This window comes from Elephas maximus, chromosome 15 (genome assembly GCF_024166365.1).
Source record: "Elephas maximus indicus isolate mEleMax1 chromosome 15, mEleMax1 primary haplotype, whole genome shotgun sequence".
Classification (NCBI taxonomy): Eukaryota; Metazoa; Chordata; class Mammalia; order Proboscidea; family Elephantidae; genus Elephas; species Elephas maximus.
The window spans coordinates 49,894,968-49,914,953 of record NC_064833.1 but is presented as its reverse complement, the minus strand read 5'-3'; the positions used below and the strand labels follow the sequence as shown (position 1 = coordinate 49,914,953).

Here is a 19,986-nt window from a genome sequence, read left to right as displayed (position 1 = left end):
TTTTCCCCTGACATTTTGTACCTCCTCCCTCTAGCCAACTCAAAGCTTAACCTGGACAAGTCAAAGGAGACTGATCACATTTACTTTCCATTTTGACCTGAACTGACCTACCTACCCTTATTTAAACAAAAGGATGAGACTTCATTGTCCACATTTGTTTACCATCAGAGGTCAAACCTGGATCTTGTTTCTACATAAATCTACCTAGAGGTGAGAATGGAAATGTGTGACAGGTGAGCAAAGGGGTTGGGCAGTCAACAGGACTTGTCTGACACATGATGAAAGTTACAGAATCCTAACAGTCACTTAAAAAGAACACTTTCACAGGAAAGAAGGCTTACTAAGTCAGTATGATAAACACCACTGTTCCAGTCCCAATATCATCTGCTGTTCTTCCCAGCTGTGTTTGCTCATCACTGTGTACATAACATATGCATTGATTCAGAAAATAAACTAGCAGTCTTTCATGACCTGTCTTATAGCTCACATCTCCTGTATCTTGAGGTTAGGGAAAGGCATATAGTCCTTACAGGTTCAACCGAACAGATCAACCAGCTTCCTAAGAATTTACATTTAAAGCACAACTTGCACCAGGCTTACGAAGTCCACTGGGGGATGGCTTCCCAATGTTTGATATGCTGCTTCCCAAATCGGATGTGCATTTGCAATGCTTTCTGCAGTGCTGTGTGCTACTTCCTTGGCACCATGACTGTGTCAGCACCCTCAGGTACCATTATCTACCTACATTTCTAACATCATTATACTATGCTCTTCTTGAGCCCTGGTGATGCAGTGGTTAAGAGCTTATCGCTAACCAAAAAATCAGCAGTTCAAGCCCACCAGTCACTCCTTGGAAAACCTATAGGGCAGTTCTACTCTGTCCTATAGGGTTGCTATGAGGGGGAATTGACTCTATAGCAACGGGTTTTTGGTGTGCTCTCCTACCTGAGTTTCGGTACATGCAATCTCCCCAAAGTCCAGAGGAAAGGCCTACCCAAATATACTTTATAATAGCATCTCACAGCTAGTATTCTTTCCTGTTGATGTTAGGCGGCACTGAGTTGCTTCCAACTCGTGTGGTGACCATATGTACAACAGAACTAGACGCTGCCTGGTACTGCGTCATCCTCACCATCACCGTTATGCTTGAGCCCACTGTTGCAGCCACTGTGTCAGTCCATCTCGTTGAGGATCTTCCTCTTCTTCCCTGACCCTCTACTTTACCAAGCATGATGTCCTTTTCCAGGGACTGGTCCCTCCTGATAACATGTCCAAAGTACGTGAGACAAAGTCTCACCATCCTCGCTTCTAAGGAGCATTCTGACTGTACTTCTTCCAAGGCAGATTTGTTCGTTCTTTTGACGTTCCATGGTATATTCAATATTCTTCCCCAACACCATAATTCAAAGATATCAATTCCTCTTCGGTTTTCCCTATTCACTGTCCGGCTTTTGAATATATATGAGGCGAACGAAAATACCATGGTTTGGGTCAGGCACGCCTTAGTCCTCAAGGTGACATCTTTGCTTTTTAATACTTTAAAAATGTCTTTTGCAGCAGATTTGCCCAATGCAATGCATCATTTGATTTCTTGACTCCTGCTTCCATGGGCGTTGATTGCGACTCACTCTTTCCTAGTTTTCTAATCACCAAATCACCTAGCCACATCTAGTTCACCACTGCTCTGACAATGTTTCACCTCATATTCTCTTTTTTGTTTTTTTAATTCTTGCCAATCTCAACATTTATTAGGTATATTCCTTTGGATAATTTTTTATGGTAAAGACATAGATAGTACAACATTTGTCAATTTAACATCTTTCATGTGTACAATTCAGTGATGGTAATTACATCAATTATGTTGTGCAACCATCACCAGTATCTGTTGCCAAATTTTCCATCAGCATAAACAGAAATTCAATGCTTCCTAAATAATGATACCCTCTTTTCCACTTCCTCCTGCCCCTGGTAAGATCATATTATTAATGGCCACCTACCTCTTGAGCTTTTTTAAACTGTCATTATATCTCCTGGTAATATTTTCTCAAATATTTCTCTGATAGAGTGTTCCATCTAGTCAAGCCAGGTACCAACTACAACCTCACTACAGACATACTTTTAAAACATTCTCCTTGGTGGCACAGAACTTCATTTTGGCCTCTCACTGAACTGATCCTGGCCAAATGATAATATGCCCTTGTGCACTTAAATAAGCTGTAACTTAGCAGGTTCTTTCCAACAAAGGTTTAAAGAGGTCATTTTCTAAACTTCCCAAGTCACTTAGGTCCAGTCTTTAAGTCTCCATGGAGCACTATGAATGCCTGGTAAGCACAACCCATCATCCCCATGTTTTAGCCTCTAGCCCCTGCCTCCTGTCCCAAGGCATCAAAGCAATCATGAGCAAAAAACATAAAATCTATTCTCCTTCAGCAACACCCAGAACCTTTAGTTCATCCACACTGCATAAAGGCATTCCTTCCTTCGTCAGTTACCTCTGAAGAAAGCATAGTAACAACTGAAACCTTAGACAATCACCTAAGGTACAGGATGGCTATGGAAACTGGTTCTTCCCTATTCCCAATGGCACTTCTTTACAATGGAGAATAGTGAGAAGATGGCAATGTTCTACCCAGGCTCCATTTCCCAGTTACATAGTGATTAAGAGCCCCCTCCGAATATAACAGATTTTTCTTTCATTCTCCTAACCATGGGAAATTCCCTAAAGATCACCCTCCTTCCCATATTCACATACATACCATATTCATATATCCATCAATCATATTAGAGTTGAGAAGCCCTAAAGACCACTGAGTCTGCTTCATTTTACTAAGAAATCCACCTAAGGGCTGGAATGCACCCTGGACCACCAAGTAAGTTAGTGACTGAACTGGAAAGGGAACCCCAGTTTGCCTATTAGTCAGGTGACTGTACACATATGAGCTTCTTTTTATAATAGAGAATTTGGCATTATACTAGGCAACTACTGTTACAAAGTATTTCTTTTTAGTACAAAATGCTGCAGAATCCCTCTTCTCTCCAGGAAGTTGGACTTAGACCACTAGGATGAGCTGAGGTCAAGAGAGAGTGAGCAACTGGAATGGTGTACACATGCCTCAGGAACTAAGAAGACCAGGCAGAAGAAGAGTTCCAGAATGCAGGACGAGATCAACAAAAGCAGTACAGTGTTGTTGTTGTTGTGTGCTGTTGTGCAGTGTAGGAAGGAGGTATTCTGCTGAAGGTACAAAATTTAGTAACAGGGAATTCTAGATTAGGAAATATCTAGAGACGTAAACTGAGACACATTTGGCAGTCTCCAAGACACTGGTCAGCTAATGGCTGACTTTGATTCCTAGGTGGGGAGCAAGCGGGTGAGTAAAAGAAAAGAGTGGATACACAGATCCTGGCTCTAAGCAGAAAATCAAGCCTGATATTCAAAATAATGCCCGAATTAGCTGAATTCAGGAACAAAGAAGGTAATTAATTTGGGGACTACAAGGGTAACTCAGTTTTCCAAATTGGGTCAAAAAGTCAGGCTAGAACAACAACTATGGCCAGTCTTCACATAAAGGGATGGAGCTCTCTGAAGTGAAGAGGGTGAAAAGCTGGTTAATCACTACCTACAATACATGATAAAAATGTCTGTAATGGGTTAATGCCAGGCTCATAGTCCAAAAAACCCACTGCCGTCGAGTCAATTTCAACACATAGTGACCCTACAGGACAGAGTAGAACTGCCCCTAAAGGGCTTCCAAGGAGCAGCTGGTGGATTTGAACTGCTGACCTTTTGGTTAGCAGCTGAATGCTTAACCACTGCACCACCAGGACTCCAGGTTCATAGTAGGTCTCTAATACATGTCAGTTCCTTTCCTCTCTCCCAAGACCAACAACTGTGCGGCAGCAGATGAACACCCAGAGCACACTCTAATGTGGTCTTCGCCCCAGGGTTAGTGGGTGAATGAATACAGTCAGCCACACTCCCCAAGGCACTTTGCGATGGGAAAATTATTTGGAGTCACAATCGCAAAACGACATTTGTGCCCTCTGCATTGTTCTTCAATCGGACTATATTCTAAAGCTCCTAGTCACCTAAACGCTGTTTTGCCTTAGAGACCTTAACCAATATAAAAAAAATGAAACCTACAAAATCAATGCCCTATTTCTTCATAGGTTACATCTTGCAGGTGATCACAATTAGGACTACAAAAAGAGGTGCATTTAAGGAGGTCTCTCAGTCATTGAAAACGTTAATGGTTTTAGGCAGCAATGATGGTTTTTAAATTTTTTTGAAACAAGAGGGTTCCGTGCCTTATACATCAACACAGGGCATTAATTTATCAGTGGTTCTGAAGTAAGAGCCTGGACATCACCTCATAAAGTAGGAACACTTCGAGAGAGTCACAGGAAGCTCTCCTCTGTAGATGCCATACAAGGTGCTGTGGCTTCAACACTGAAGCTGGCTCCAGCACAACAATTCATTAGAAGATCACATACCAAGATGATGGAATTACGTCCGTAAATAAACTTTCTTAACACTGAAGTGTGATTCACCATCATCTCCTGAGGGTGACAAGGTACCTGGCACTGCACCTGGGAATATACCCACGTGATTGCCCAGGTCTCTGAATGATATACCAGCATAACAGGGCTTTCAATTAGAAATTACATTCCTTAAAAGCATTATTCTTGGGTTGGTTACATACACGTAGTTCCAAGTACACACACTTAATACTGTTCTTCAAACCAGCTCTTCCTTTGATTTGGTGTTTCAGAAGCAACACTGCATTTGGTAATACTGAGCAAACTAATGTGTCACAATGTCTGTCTTCCCCTTTTATTCATTCCTGAGACATACTGGGTTTATCTGTGAAGTGTGTCTGGCAACTCAAGTGTGAAGCCACAGGCTATATAGCCTCTAACTGATCCTAAGCAGTGATCACATCTTCCCCTGGACAAATTACTACAGCCACAAGTCAATCTAACGCAACTATGGAATGAGTCAATATTGAACCTTATCCAAATTTCAACAGTCTTCCTTCTACCTTAATTCTCTATGCCTGTATTTTACACGGACAGCACTACTACTCACTTTCTAATTATAAGGATGAAGTATATTTTCATTATGATTATTTAACAAACGTTAGAGTTAATATTGGGTAATTTTGAAAGAATATGTGCTTCCTAGAAATATCCCTAGTAAAATGCATCCATTTTTTCTCTCATGTGGTGGTGCTTTCCCTGTCCATAAAACTTATTTGATTAGCAGTACTATAGAAGCTAAAGCTTTTGTATGCAGGCACTCAAGCATAATTTAATCATTTTATTTAAGCATGAAAAAAAGTATTCTGAAAGCTCTGTTAGGTAAAATATCCCTGATTAGTTTAAACTTCCATTTGCAGGTATTTTAAAGGTGAAATAAATCACAGAATGCTCAGTATGCAATGGAACAATTTAACTTTGTAACAATAGCTGGCAGTAAGTTAAAAATTGTAGTAGTAGAAAATGTAAGGAATAACTATCTCATTTTAAATAAGCGTATTTAAGCCGGCGATCTTAAAATGAATTTTGTTTCATGCAAACCCTTTTTATATTACCAAGATTTTCACCTTTGGAAACCTCTTTTATAGTCAAACAAGATGAGGTCCTAATTGCATAATACCATTTATCTGCTGAGTATAAAAGTGCCAACAAATGAAAATGCACATTAGGCAAAGATTGTCAGAATAGAAAATTGTTTTCTTTTTTAATTTTTTTTTTTTGTTTTAAATAACCCACTCACATTAACAAAAGATTGCAGTAGCTTCCAAATTATAGGGTGTTATTTTTAGTGGAAGTAGTTCAATATTCATATTGGAGCAGATGTAGCAGTTAAACAAAACAGCTCTTCAAATCCTGCAGAAATTGAAAACAGGAAAACTGATTGCATTTTCTCTTATCACTTTCCTTTTCTGAATTGACACTTTTGGCCTTCTGAAAATTTACACATGGCTTTCATCTCAACAGCACCTGCTGATCAAATAGAGACCTAACATTTTCATGAAAATGGTATAAAGGACTAGTTTTGTTCTAAACGCTGTAAAGGGCATCAGTTGCCTACTTGATGGCAACAACTGCTGTGTATAAGGCATATTCATAATAGCTCTACATTTTCATACAACTTTTAAAAAATGTTAAGTCCCTTCTGGATTTTTCCACATTCAGTTTTTGTATCGTTCAGAATGCTTTGATTCCGTATATGCAGAATAGTTTTATTCTATCCACAAAGACTATATAAGATGTGGAAAAGAGTACATTATACTATGAAGATAACAATACTTAGTATTTTCTCTGCCTCTGCCTGGAGTACATCTATATTTTCTATAAATGTCTCTATGTATGCACATGCTCATACCATACCTGCATCCCATTTTTTGGTCTATAAATTCAGGTCCTATTTTGGAAGCAACTTTACACATTTTTTTATCAGGTATTGATTTAGCAGGTGCTTGGATTTTGGAGTGCCTCAGACTGGGGAAGAACAGATGTCACCCAAGCACAAGCTAGCAAACATCTTGCTAGTAAACATCTCAATGATGTGACCCATCCCTCACTAAGGTAAAGGTAAATCCTGAAAATGGGTATTTCTGTACGTAAAATATGCAAGATTGCTAGCTAGGCTGCTTCTCCAATTTTTAAATAAAATGGTTCCACATATTTCTCTGAAACACCCAATCCTGGGTAAAATTAAAGATGGTCCTAAGATATGCTACCTGTCAGTTGCTTAGCCACAAGAGCCCTACCCCTTCTAAAGGATTCCAGGCTGTCCACTCCTATTCTCCCTGGGTGATAAGGTAACCTGAAGGCAGAAATGACATACAGTAATATATGTGCCACTCTGGCCAGTTGGTCTGTGAATTTCAGTGTTTTATCATGCTCACTGAGGCAACAGCAAACCTGAAATGTCAATATGTTCAGTCAATGGAAGTAAAATAATGGGACTCTATTGTCTTACCCAATCGATCTGCCGTTGTCAACAAGGAAACATGCCCCCCTGGCTTTAAACAAATTTTAATTAGGCTTTTAGTTAGTGGATCATAGCTATCTATCTACAAAAACACTTAGCTTGACGATGTGTACAAGGCAAAACAATCATTTTTTTCCCACTTTTATTCCTTCTAAGAACCTTCTAAAGTTGATACTATAATTTTTTTTAACGCACTCATGAGTCAATAAAACATTCAAAAAAAAAAAAAAAAAAAACTCCAAGCACAAAAATTTCATGGTTCACATCCAATATACAGCTCTAACAGACCTGGACTGATGACTTCTTTCTCTAGACACAGTTGAAATCATCCTACAAAATCAACCAATTCCATATTAAAAGTAGGTTTCATTTGCTTTTCACACAAATTCAAGCACCATTAACACCAATTCATCACCCATTCAAAATAAGTTACACTCAACGCAAAAACCAACACTGAAGATTGATTTCAAAAGCCTCTACCTTCTTGGCTCAGTCTCTGAATCCTAAACATAAGGGGGCAAAAGAAACTCTTGTTAAACTAAGGCAGGTACACGGAGCTGAGAAGCACGGGGGGTAGGGGTGAAGAAAATACATTAAGTCCTTCAAATTGCACCTAAGTTCTAGGGCCCCTTCTTCCCTCACAAGGCAGATAGTCTCACCTTAAAATAAAAACGCACTAATCAAGTTGTTAAGCAGCCTTTTCTTTCCCTTCTTCATCTAAAGGCTTGAGCGTCCAGTCAATAAATAATCTATTGTTCCCCTTTATCGAGTCTCTTTAAACCTATTCAGATTGGCAAAACTAAACCCAATTAAAGATAAGGCCCTCCAGTAATCTCACCTCTAGGAGTCCTGTCTGGATAGCAGAGGTGATGGCCAGGACTGATGCCTCCTCCTCACCCCGCACAACAAAAGGCAGATTTCTCTTTCTCCCTCTGCTAATCTTTAAATGTAAATTCTCTCCGCCAGCTAAGAGGAGCGACAGATAACATGTTACATCTTCACTTCTCCTGGTCTTATCGACTTCTGAATCATCTGGAAAGGGAGAGAGGGGAAGAGAAAAGCAGCCTCCCCACTCCCTCCCTCCCCCTTCCACTCCTCCTTCCTCCCTGCCGGCTGGCCCGCCTCCCCTCCCCTGTTCACGGAGATTACCTTCTGGCAAAGGAGCGCAGAAGAGGCGGCCGCAACCGAGGCGGCACCCAGACCACGGCTTTGTATTCATTAAACACACATCGGAGCTTATCAGAAGTAAAAGCCTTGTCAGGATGGCACATTGTGTGTGAGTGAGTGTGTGAGCGCAGGAGGGAGAGGAGAGGAGCCAACGTGCATCAGGGTGATTACAGTATCAGCAGGGCCCAGATGGAGGCAGGAAAATAAACAGGGTGCGTGTGAGACGGAGCGGGAGAGAGAGGAAAAGTGGGAGAGAGAGAGGGGAGAGACAGAGGCAGGAAGCAAGAAGCCGAAAGGGATGGAGAGGGTGGGGGCTCAGGCACCAAGATGGGGGTGCAAAGTGTGGCGAGTTACCCCAGGGCTGGTGAAGGGTCAGAGCCAGGACTAGGGGTCCCCTTATCCCCAAATCTGCACCCCCCCATAGGAAAAATAAGGGAAATCTAGACTAGCAGACTGTATTTCCCCACACCTGGACTAGACTGCAAAGATTTTGGAGGTTCTCAAGATCAGAAAAGGACTCAGAGGTCCCTTGGTGGAATGTAACAATGAGACTGTCACCATCTCACCTCCATCCAAATAGCCACAATTTGCAAAACCTACCCAGTCCAGACGGACCTCCAGTAGGGGTTCTAGTTCCATTCTAGGCTGACCCCAGTACTCCTAAACCACACCCCACACACACATGGAAACAGACCAAGACAGATAATAAATACTTCCTTTCCCTGGGCTTTAGCTGTCCCAGCAGAAGACTTGTGCAGCCAGCATCACTGTGAAAAGAAGGACCGACGGCTTGTGATTGGTAGCTACAGGTGACTCTTAGACACCTGCTCCACCTCCAGAAATCATGTGGGGGAGGGGGTTCCTTGTGTATACATCTGAGAGTCTATTTTGGAGGTGGGAGTTTGAAATTGCGGCAATCAATCTGAGTTTGCGCTGCCTCACAGCTCTTCACCCACCCAGAGCCTGAGAATCAATCAGAGAACAAGCAGGGGCGAATGCTTATCCGTCCATCACACCAGAGTCCACCCTCCCCATCAGGGGCAGGAGGGAGATACACCTGAGTAGTCCCTTGGGGGTCTCCTTTTCACTTTTAAATGCACTCATCAGACAAGCTGGACATTTGATCAGATCTTTAATGGAGTGCTTTTTCATGGGGGGAGGGGAAATATTTGGTTGTATTGTGTTTTAGGCCACTAAAGCTTGGTTAAGAAGCTCTCACTGCAGGATGAATAGTGAGTTCAGAACAGAGTGGCCGAGAAACTACATAATTTTTCATGGCGCACACTGTAGCCCCAGCTGCTGTGAAACTTGGGGTTATAAAATAGTTTATGCATGGAGTGTTAATATAAAGGGACAAAATGGCTGGGGGGGGTAATTCTAGTGAGTTGAGAAAAAAAACAGAAAAGCAAGAGAACTCGCAGCCACCTTTTAGAGGAAAAACATTTTAAGAAGCCCTTTAGTTTTTTTTTTTTTAGATAATTAGGAGAGGCTTTGGTTCATCAAGCACTCCCCACCAAAACACTTAGCCAAAAAAATGGTTTTCTGTGCCGTGGACTACCCCCTAACCTCACGCTCCCACTGAAAGGAAAGAATTAAGGGAAATTGGATAGGTAATGCCAAGTGAAAAAAAGCTGGGCACGGTGGGGGAAGGGCAGGTGTGAAAATCCTGTCATGCAATGAATGTCAGATAAAAAGGTGTCTGCCACAGTCCTCCAGTGATCCAGTAATGTGAAAAACCTCCTGGTATCACCAAGAGGAGAACAAGGTGATATTTCTCCACAAATCTTCAAAAAGTGAACAGGTTCAATAGTTAAAGAAGCCTACAAGGGTAGGAAGTAAGCCCCTTGGCCGACTGTGTTATAAAATCGAGTGAGGTATAAATGGGTGAAAATCTGTCATTCTTACATGTTTTAAATTTAATAACCGATTTCTGAAGTATCATTTTAGCTCACATCAAAGGTCACCTTTCCCCCCGCTGTTACAAAAAAACGCGTTCAGAGTAACCAGAAGGGACTGCACGTACCTTTCCCTTTATTGCCACCCCCACAAGTCACATTTTAGTTAAATCAGTTTGGACACAGGCTATATACAAACATCATAAATCCAGCACAACTCTAGGAAGAAATAATACAACTTACAAATGCCCACTGACTTTTTCCATTACACCCTCTTCTAAGAAATGTTATAAAAACAATGTACTAGTGCTGCTTTCAAACCCAGAAAAGGCTTACATTTTTCTTTAAAAGAGGCTTTCCAAACACTGAAGGCATGAAGAAAATGGTGCAAAAGCTAATCTGCCAACGTTCTTATTTTGTAAAGGCCCAGTATTTCTATTACTACCTTGTTTGTTCATTGACTTTTGGCTTACAGCTAGAGGAAAGATCAACCAGTTCTCAAATGGGAAGAATCCACGACTCGCTTCCAAAGCAAACACTTTGCTGCAAAGCTTTCAATTAAAATAAAAAAATAAAGCAATACAATCATCAAGAAGTATAATCACGGAATAAATGTACAACAGAAAGTGGTTTCTATAATCACAGCTGTCTCAAAGTCCAGGCTGGAGACTAGAAATCTTAATTTCAACTCGTTCTTTTCTTAATAATAGGTTACCTTCGTATAAAAGCAAGAAGTCCATCTGCCCCAGGCAGATAAGTTTTGAAGCATTAATTCAGATAAAAATCTAGCATTTTCTTTCTTTGAGTATGTGAATTGTAGTGTGTTATAATGTGAGAATTCCAACATATGACCATTATGGCATAATATCTCATTGCTCAGCTTGTCATTATTTCATTTGTAATTCTTATGTTAATTATGTTCATAATTACTATAAACAGAGGTGGCAGACATTCACATGACCTTTTATTGCAGAATGCATTCCTCACTCGTTTCCCTTTAATTTCTCATGTATATGAAACTGAAATGCAGAAAAACAGAAAAAGGCTTTCTAATTCTCTAATGTTTTATATGCATAAAACAGAATCTACCCTCTTCTACTTCATATGCATTTCAGAATATTAGAATATTATTAACGTTTAAGCTGCTTTCAAGCATATTTTAAAATTGCACACTGAACCTCACTGCTGCTCACTAAATTGTAGCTATGGATGACAAACAAAGGCTAGCATCCGTCTTGTTTTTTTTAATATCAAAGGTTAACACAGCAGAATTCTGCTTCAAAACCAAGCACCTAGCAGCTACATAGCGATTTATTCACTCATAACTCAACCATCACCCTCTTTACATAAAACACATTTACAATGAAATCAGTATGGATTTCATTAGCTGAAAAACCTCCTCAAATTTCATTTCTTTGGCCCTAATCTATAATTAGTGTGGACAGACAGGTGCAAACCCTTCTTTTTTACAGATGGCTACTGGAAATGGTGCAAAGTAGCTCCTTCTGTTTAAACAACACAGAGATAACCTGCTCTGTCTTATCACTTACAATTACCTCCATTAAACTGAGCTAATGTTTGCTTTAATAAAATGTTCACTGTTCTTTAAACATTATTTAGGAACTCTTATATTAATGGCTGTAAAAAAAGTGAAGTTGAAAGGTATCTCTTTAACTAATAATAACTTACTCTGGATAAAATGTTCCATTGGCGGATAATATTCTGAGGTTCACAAAGGTGCGTCAGTTGATTGAGAATTTGTTGGCTGTACTCATTAATAAAGTTAGATATTATATTTTAAAGGCATTTAGGTGATAAATGTAATTTAACAAGAAAGATTGGGGGAAATCTAACATTTTCCCTGAAGTTTAGAAATACAAAAGGTTTAATTTTTGTATCTTATGAAATTGGTTATTTACGTCACTTTTAAAGTCCCAGATTATTTAATGAATTTGTTTAAATCTTCTGAAAGGTGACTGAGTTCAAGGTGCCATAAAAAATCCAAATTTTAAGGCACATTTTAAAAACTGACTATAAATGTAAGTGCAGGCTGCAAGCACATGGTTAAAAACAACTCCATTTAAAATAAGTAACTTCTATAAAGCCGGAGCTCACTTCTCTCTGCTTCTGACATCAATAAAGCCTGTGGATCACTATATGATGAATAAAGTGTCCATAAAACAAAGAACTTTTAAATGCTCAAACAGCAACAAATAAATAGCCTTTTTCACTGAACTCACATAACTTACAGTAATAGACTCCAGCAAAACGCAACTGACTCTTTTTTTCCACATGCAAATCCTGCAGGTGCCAATTCTTCAGACTGCTTTGCTATGAAGGGCTACGTTGCCTGCATAAAACCTCAATGAAGAAGGCTCTGCATTCAGTGTCTGTCAGCTGATGTTCATATCAAAGAAGTGAGAAACAGGATCTGACAGTGAAGATTGTCCTAAACTGACAGCCACTGACCAGCGTTCCTATTGGAAGCATCTTTTTTCTCGTGATCCCTCTGCAATGTTTAAGGGAAAAAATGCGAGTTTTGGGGACTAAGCTTCTTTTTACAATAAAATAAATGATAATGGCACCTTACATTTGTGTAGTTCTTTGCAATTTATGAAATCCTCTTTTATCTGCAAATACTTAGACTAACCCTCGATGAGAGAGCTTATCATCAAATACTAGCAACAAGGGCAATATTTTACCTCTCTCAGAAAGGGAACACAGTAAAAATATTTTAAAAGCTGTAATCCTGTAGCTGAAATGTCCACTGTCCTACTAATCCTAAATTTGCGTTGTGTTGTAAATAAAGTGCTTATTAGGAAGGGCCTTTAAAGTTCATTTTTTAAATCAAATTATTAGCAGTCATTAGTGGATGACAGACACTAAGTCCTCAAAGAAAACTATCATTTCAAAGACTTCTGGTCTGCCTGGAGTTGTCCAAACGTTGAAGAAAAAAACAGACCATTTTCTCTGCTGCTTTGATTAGGAATGAACTGGACACTGGAAAAAGTACATAGGGAAATTCTCCCACACAATATTTAGTTTTTCCAAGGCAGTAAAATCACTAATGCTTAAATAACATTTCATATAAAGTGTTTCCTCTTAGAATAATCTTAGACAAAGTCAGTTTTTATGCATCCACAATGAACCTAATGGCTTGGTTACTTTGTCAGAATTTTGTCTTTTGACAGAATGAAAGAAATAGCAAATACTAAATACAGCTCAAGTAAAAAAGGACTTCAAGTTCCTCAACATCCATCCTGACTGCAAAAAAGGCCGGGATTAAAGTAAGATTCACTGATTAAAATTGGGTGAGAATGTTAGACCTCCCCTGAAAAAGTAACAATCAATTAAAAAAAAGAAAGACAGTCAGATAACCCTACCTATGTTCTCTAAAAGCCACCATAACATTAAAACTAGACTAGACTTCAAGAAAAATGGGGAAATGCACAGAATTCTGAATTTGCGTCTGTTTGTACACATCACAGCTGACATAAATACCCAGGCTGGGGCTATGATGGTTTAAAGAAACAATGGTGTCTGTTGACCTTTTCTAAGGAATTGTATGACAGAAGAAACTGGGCACCCAAGAATACTCACATGGTCAAGGCAAAATGCTGCAATAAACTAAAAGGAAGCACCCAACATTAACAAACCGTTTATCACAGAGAAGCTGGTCAATTTGTATTCTAGTGAGTGAGGACTCCCCGGGCACAGACCCAGTTCCACTCCTGTTCTATGCAGAGGCGGGAGTAATAATAACAGCCACTGAGTGCACTTACAAATAGTACAGATGTTTAAAAGACCGGGGCGGGGGGCGGGTGGGAGCCCTGTAAAACAGATTTCAGTTCACACAGAAGGTAGAAAGAAAATGCGTTGGTCAGCTACCCGACCTTTATCAGGGGATAAATCAATTTGCAACAGCTGTGGACAGCCATTTATATACAGACCCTGGGCAGATTAATTAAGGCAAGCGAAGTTAAAAATTCTAGGGGGCTAAGAGTTACATTAAGCACATGAAGTTGGCCTGGAGGGGCCTCCCCAGCTCTGCTGGTCTTCCACTCCTTCACCCTGGCCTCCGTTAGAATTCTGCAGGACCTCATCCACTGGGGATGGTTTTGCAGATTCCCCGGTAAGTAGCAGCCAAGCTGCGGCACATTGGGATTTGAGGTGCCCATTCTTGAAGAAAAGCTCAAAGACTTGTCCACCAAGCTTTGCAAGGAAAAAGGAAACCTAAGGGTTGCAGAGCTCCCCCGGCAAATCCTCCAACTGAAAGGTCTTTTTGGGGGGAGGGGGAAGGGAGGCGCTTATTTTTAGTAACAGCCTTGGTTCACATCCTACTTCCCGGAATCTACGGAATCTTAGTTCTCAAACTTCTCTAAGGGTGACCGCCATTACCAAAAAAAAAAAGAAATTTCAAAAAATGGGTTTAAGCGCCTTGTGCTAATATAACTGTGTGCTTTAGGTGTCATGGTCAGAGCAAGATCCGCCCCTGGAGAGGGGTCTGGAGTGTGCCCACCAACTCCGACCTTTCAGGTTCGCAAAACTGCCTAGAGGGCGGCGGGGCCGGGGACGCGTCCACACTGGCCCAAGGGCTTCACTAGACGGGTTTCTGGAAAGCGGAAGAAAATCCCCGTACCTGGCTCCGCTGGGCGGGAGCTGCGGGCACAGGGCTGTGCTCCCCTCGCAGGGAGAAGCGGGCACGAAGTCTGGGCTGCGAGGGGAACGCCCACGGGGGCCAGGGCGGCGGGACCACCGGCGCGCGAGGGTCGGGGCAGAAGCGACTCTGCCCAGCGGCCCCCGGCGGCGAAGCCCCGGTCGTGCCGGTCTGGGAAAGGCCGACAGCCGCTAGCAGGGCCGCCGCCCGCCTGGGACTTCAGCTTCAGCACCCCAAACGCCCATGAGTGACAGGGAAAGTTGGCCGGCGCCGAGAGCCTGGGGACGTCCAAGAGGACGCCCGCCCTAGTCGCAGCCAGGCCTCAAAGCTAAGACTCTACCACTCTTGCTCTTAGAGCTAAGTTTTCCACCAGCGAAAGGGGCCTTCCGCTTCCAGTTTAAAAACATGATGCGGCTTAGGGCCACCTGCCAAACGCACCGTGGCAGCTTGACCAGTTGTTTTCTCGGGAAGAAGGGGAAAAAAAAAAAAAAAAAAAACGCATCATCTTCCTGCTCACATATTGTGATAATGGAGAGAAAAGAAAGATTATTAAAAAAAAAAAAAAAAAAAAACACTGCGGGGAATCCAATAGCAAAAATTGCATCCTTAGCTGACCCGCGAAGTTCAGTGTCATCGCTGACTGGAGTTACCCGCGGTGTTCCTCTTTTCCCTGGTGCACATTCCTACCCTAGCTGAACGACAAGTACAGCCTGGAGCCTCTTGGCCGAATAACACAAATGAGGAAGACGGTCACCATCATCGTAATTAATACTAATGGCCAGGGACCCGTCCCCGCCGCCCGCCGACCCAACCCTTCCGCGGGCACTTACACTGCACAGGGCTGGAGAGTCCCACCATCCGCCACAGACTCCGAGCTGCAAATAAAACTTCCCGTCGTCTCGGCCAGCCCACAGGGCGAGGGGGCGAGGGCGCGGCGCGACTCCTCTTGCGAGGCCAGAGTGTCCGCGGCCGCTCGCCACGCGCGCTCCCCACGAGGCCGCTGACTCGTGCCGCGGAGCGCCTCCGGCCGCCCGGCGCTGCGCAGAGCGAGCTCCGGTGCAAAAAGCCCGGGGTCGGGGACGCCAGCCAAACGCAGCCTCGGCGCAGAGCTGAAGACTTGCGGAGCTCCGCTCCCCTCCTCCCTCCCTCCCTCCCTCCCTCCGCTTTTCTGTTGTTGCTGCTGTGGCAGACAAATGTGATGTGGGGCGCAGGGAATTGCCACTGTCACAGGCGTCGTCTGCGTCTGCCTCGCCCGCCCTCGCTCACTCTCGAGGAAGGCGACGCATTTATCTGCAGGGCGGTCGGGCGTCCGCCGGGGAGCAGGAGCGCCGCGCGCTGTGCGCCGAGAGCGCCCGCACCAGGCCGGCTCCGGCGCGCGCCCGCGCCCGGGGCGCCGCGGCCGCTCGGGAGGGAGGCGGCGGCGCGGCCGCTACCAGGTGCAGGGGGGAGGGCCTGCCGCGGGGCGGGGGGGAGGTGGAGGTGGGAGACATCTGTGTCGTGCGGGGGTCACGGAGGTCAAGTATATGTTAACAATGGGCAGGCCCGGCTCGCCGGGGCGCGCGGGCGGGCGGCCTCCCTCCCGGTCTCGCCCTCTCCAGTGCAGGCTGGACGTGGGACAGGCTCCCTAATGAAGCCTTCCCGGGCCGCCTGCTCTCTAGCGGCCCGAGTGCCCTGCAGTAACCCAAGACGACCACTTTCCCCGGCCATCTGGAGCGCTCCTGGCTGCCCTGCCTGTGTCTCATCACTGGCTGGAGAGACAGCGCGGCTAGAAATCAAGCCACTCTCAGATCTCCTCTCTAATCCCCTTCTGTTAGCTGATTTCCAGACTGACTATTTGCTTTCGCATTAGATAATAGCCTTAGAGAAAACAATTATCATTTTCTTTTTTTCCCCCTTTGTTGTTCTACTTCTGCCGTAGTATACCATTAAGAGGGACCTCTTTCTAGCTATCGTTTTTGTTGGATGTGACCCCCTCCCCCAGACATGAATAGCAATACTTTAGAGGGGGGAAGGGGAACGGAGGAAAAGACACGGTGAAAGAATTCCAGATATTTCCAGAGTAAATAAATAATCTCTCAGTGAAGAGTCCTGACAGTTTGTACAGAACAAAACCAGGCTTGAATAATAATGAAAATATTAATATGTAGGTCAAATATGATCAGATAATGGCTTGCAACGATAAGTAAAATGAAATCTTTTAAAATTGTTATGAACAGTGTCACGACTGCAAATGTTACTGTGTTTAGTGCAACAATTTGAAATCCTACTCTGAACCAGGTTTTTTCCAACTGGCCTAAAACAATGCAAAATGCCTATGGCCTGTTTCTAAATCTCCTCTTTCCAGAGGAAAAAACATGTAAGGTAGAGTCAGAGTTGGCCTGGTGCAGTGATCAAAACGAACTGATGAGACAATTGCAGATTTTATTTTTAAAAGTGGTGCTTCACATATTTAATAGTGAGTGAAATCCCTTCCCCCATCCTTTTAAACCCAGCTAGAGCTTCCAATTCTGAAGTCTTTTCAGACTCCACTAATTTTTAGCAATTCATTTCCAGAAAACACTCATTGTCCATCCTGGGTATACAATGGCTAATGGAGAAATGGATTAATGAATTCATTGGGTCATTGGGTTAATGTTAAGTCTTGGTATTTGGTATTACGATGCTCTTAATTTGAATCTCAAATGTTATCTATTTGAACATTCTATAGTAATTTCTGTGTTACCGTTCTTTATTTTTAGGCTATATTTGCAAATTCTAGTGGCATTCTTAATCTTAGATTATAAAATTTTGTGTACTTCACTGTAACTTCTTTTGTGTAGGAAATTATGTCAAAGCTTATATCTTCAAGGAATAAAAAAATTTTGTATGTTTTGTTATTATATTAACTGTATTTTTTTTTTTTTTTAGTTTAGCTGCCTCCAAAATTTAAACCAATAGTTTGGATTCTGGAACTATACACTCATCCTTATTTAAAGTGAATAAAATGGCACCTGAATCAAGAATGATGCCTGTGAAATAATGTTGCTAATAAAATGATATTTTAAAATTTAGAATTAAAGTAAATAAACAGTAGTCTTATGGTAAAAGAGGAGGGAAGAATAAAATATACATATGCCACATTTTTCTTTTTCCAGCAAATTGTGTCAAAAGTGAGAAGTTATAATGGAAACATGGAACTTGTTAAATCAATGGGAAGGAACTTTCAGGAAATCAGAGTTTTATACTTTCAGGCTATATTTGCAACGCAATGGCATATTCTATAAGGTTATACAAATTTGTCAAAATCTTCCTTTTCCCAGTCATACTTATGAAAACATAACAATCATTTTTCTATTTATATTTTTAAAAACTACAACGTTCTCTGCTCAGTTATTTGGCTTTAAATCAGAAAGATGATTTCACTAAATCTGAGAGTTTTTTTTTTTTTTTTATTCTGATAATAGCCGCCGAAGAGCATACATCCTTGAGCTGCTTTAGAAAGAATAAGACTCAGGATATTCCTTAATCCCACTCCCTCCCCCTCTTAAAGGTCTGTGTTCTACAATATGGAGAACGTATTTTTCTGTTGGGTTTATCCTTGTATTATCTCGCAACTCCTTTATTTAGAGCAAATAGTAACTATAGGGGCCAAGCCAAGCAGGAGTCTTGAATTGCTAAATCTCGGAAAATAAAACCTAGTAAGTGAAAAGGGAGGGGTTCGTGATACCCTGTGGTGGGTGGGGATGAGTTACCCCCAGATAGAACAGTTCCAGCAAATATTGGTAACCTAGTCTTGGGGTGGGAAATACACTTGATACAACGTTCAAAACAGAATATCCTTCTTCTTCTTTTTTTTTTTAAATCCAATCTAAGCAAAGCAGAGTAATTAAGTCCTTTACCTGCACATTTATAAGAGGGGTCAGGTTTCTGTACCTCAAGTCTACTTCATTGGCACAGTGGAAAAAAAAAAAAAACTCTATAAAAACAGGAAACTGTTCAGAAAAGAAGGCACCCACCCACCCTAACAAAACTGTTAAATTGAAAAATAAAATACACAACAATGCATTAAACTGTAAAAAGCCCTTACGAGCAACTTTAATTTTCTCACACTTTAGGAAATTTTTTTCTCACATCATAAAATTTTCATTCTTATAAAGGTACCGAGTTCTTTCAATTTACAGGTGTATTTCAGTAATGCTGCCTAGTGATGCTTCTTGTATTTCCTTAAACCAATCCTAAAAAAAAGCAGGGAACTGTCAATACAAATTTCAGATGAGTGCTTATTACCTTCTTTAGAGATGTGTGATTCACCTCTTACAGAAAGGAATTCCTATACAAAAATGTTAAAAAAAAAAATGTTAACAAGTACTTAATTAGCACTTTAAAAATTCCTTCTTACAGATCTTAAAGTTTAAATGACTCCCAAGCTGTGATTTTCTATTCCTTGAAAAATTTCTCTTGTTTGCCTAGGTTGAGGAAAATCCTAAATTACCATGTTACTTCTTTCTAACCAAAATTATTATTGTATTTGTGGGGGAAAAAAATAGAATATAATAAACAAAGAATGGCAAGCAATAATTAAGTTTTCATAAATTTAGTCTTACTATTTACAATTTCTCTCCCTTTTACTGTATAATTTTATGTAATTAACTTTTTGAGTATTGCATGGACAAGTTCTTTTCTCACCTTTGCAATTTTGTTATTTAACTTGTTAAATGTTTCATTTCAGAAAGTGGACAAAAAAATAACAGAACAGATGGCAAAGATCTTTTATAGTAGTTAAGCCACATAAAAGAGCGCTGGTGGTACAGTGGTTAAAGCACTCAGCTGCTAACTAAAAGGCTGGCGATTGGAAACCACCACCTGCTCCTGGTGGAAAACGATGTGGCAGCCTGCTTCCATAAAGATTTACAGCCTTGGAAATCCATGGGGCAGTTCTCCTGTGTCCTATGGGTCACTGTGAGTCAAAATTGACTCGATTGCAATGGGCTTGGTTTGGTTTGGTTTGGTTTTGGAAGCCACATGTACCTAGTATACACTCCAATGTATAGTATAAATACATTCATTGTTCGGAGACTTTTAAATAAGACTAAAACAAACAAACAAATATACCATGGATTGCTAGGAGAATGAACAAATCTGTCTTGGAAGTACAGCCAGAATGCTCCTTAGAAGCAAGGCAGGTGAGACTTGGCCTCACATGCTTTGGACTTGTTATCAGAGGGGAACAGTCCCTGGAGGACATCATGCTTGGTAAAGTAGAGGGTCAGTGAAAGAGAGGAAGACCC

General features: G+C 41.6%; 1 protein-coding gene across 3 annotated transcripts in view; it reads right to left on the bottom strand.

Annotated features, from left to right (window-relative positions):
• RUNX1T1 (RUNX1 partner transcriptional co-repressor 1) overlaps positions 1-15,843 on the bottom strand; it is a 156,905-nt gene extending 141,062 nt beyond the window's left edge. For 2 of the 3 annotated variants that reach the window (XM_049853588.1, XM_049853590.1), the window contains exon 1: positions 15,550-15,843. Coding sequence is in view for 1 of the 3 variants with exons in the window: in XM_049853590.1 (XP_049709547.1) it covers positions 15,550-15,577 (28 nt within the window). In the remaining 2 variants the exon portion in view is untranslated. Of the gene's footprint in view, positions 1-7,838; positions 8,088-15,549 lie in introns of those variants that run through there. The other variant, XM_049853589.1, reaches the window with a different exon arrangement.
• Positions 15,844-19,986: the final 4,143 nt, after the last annotated feature.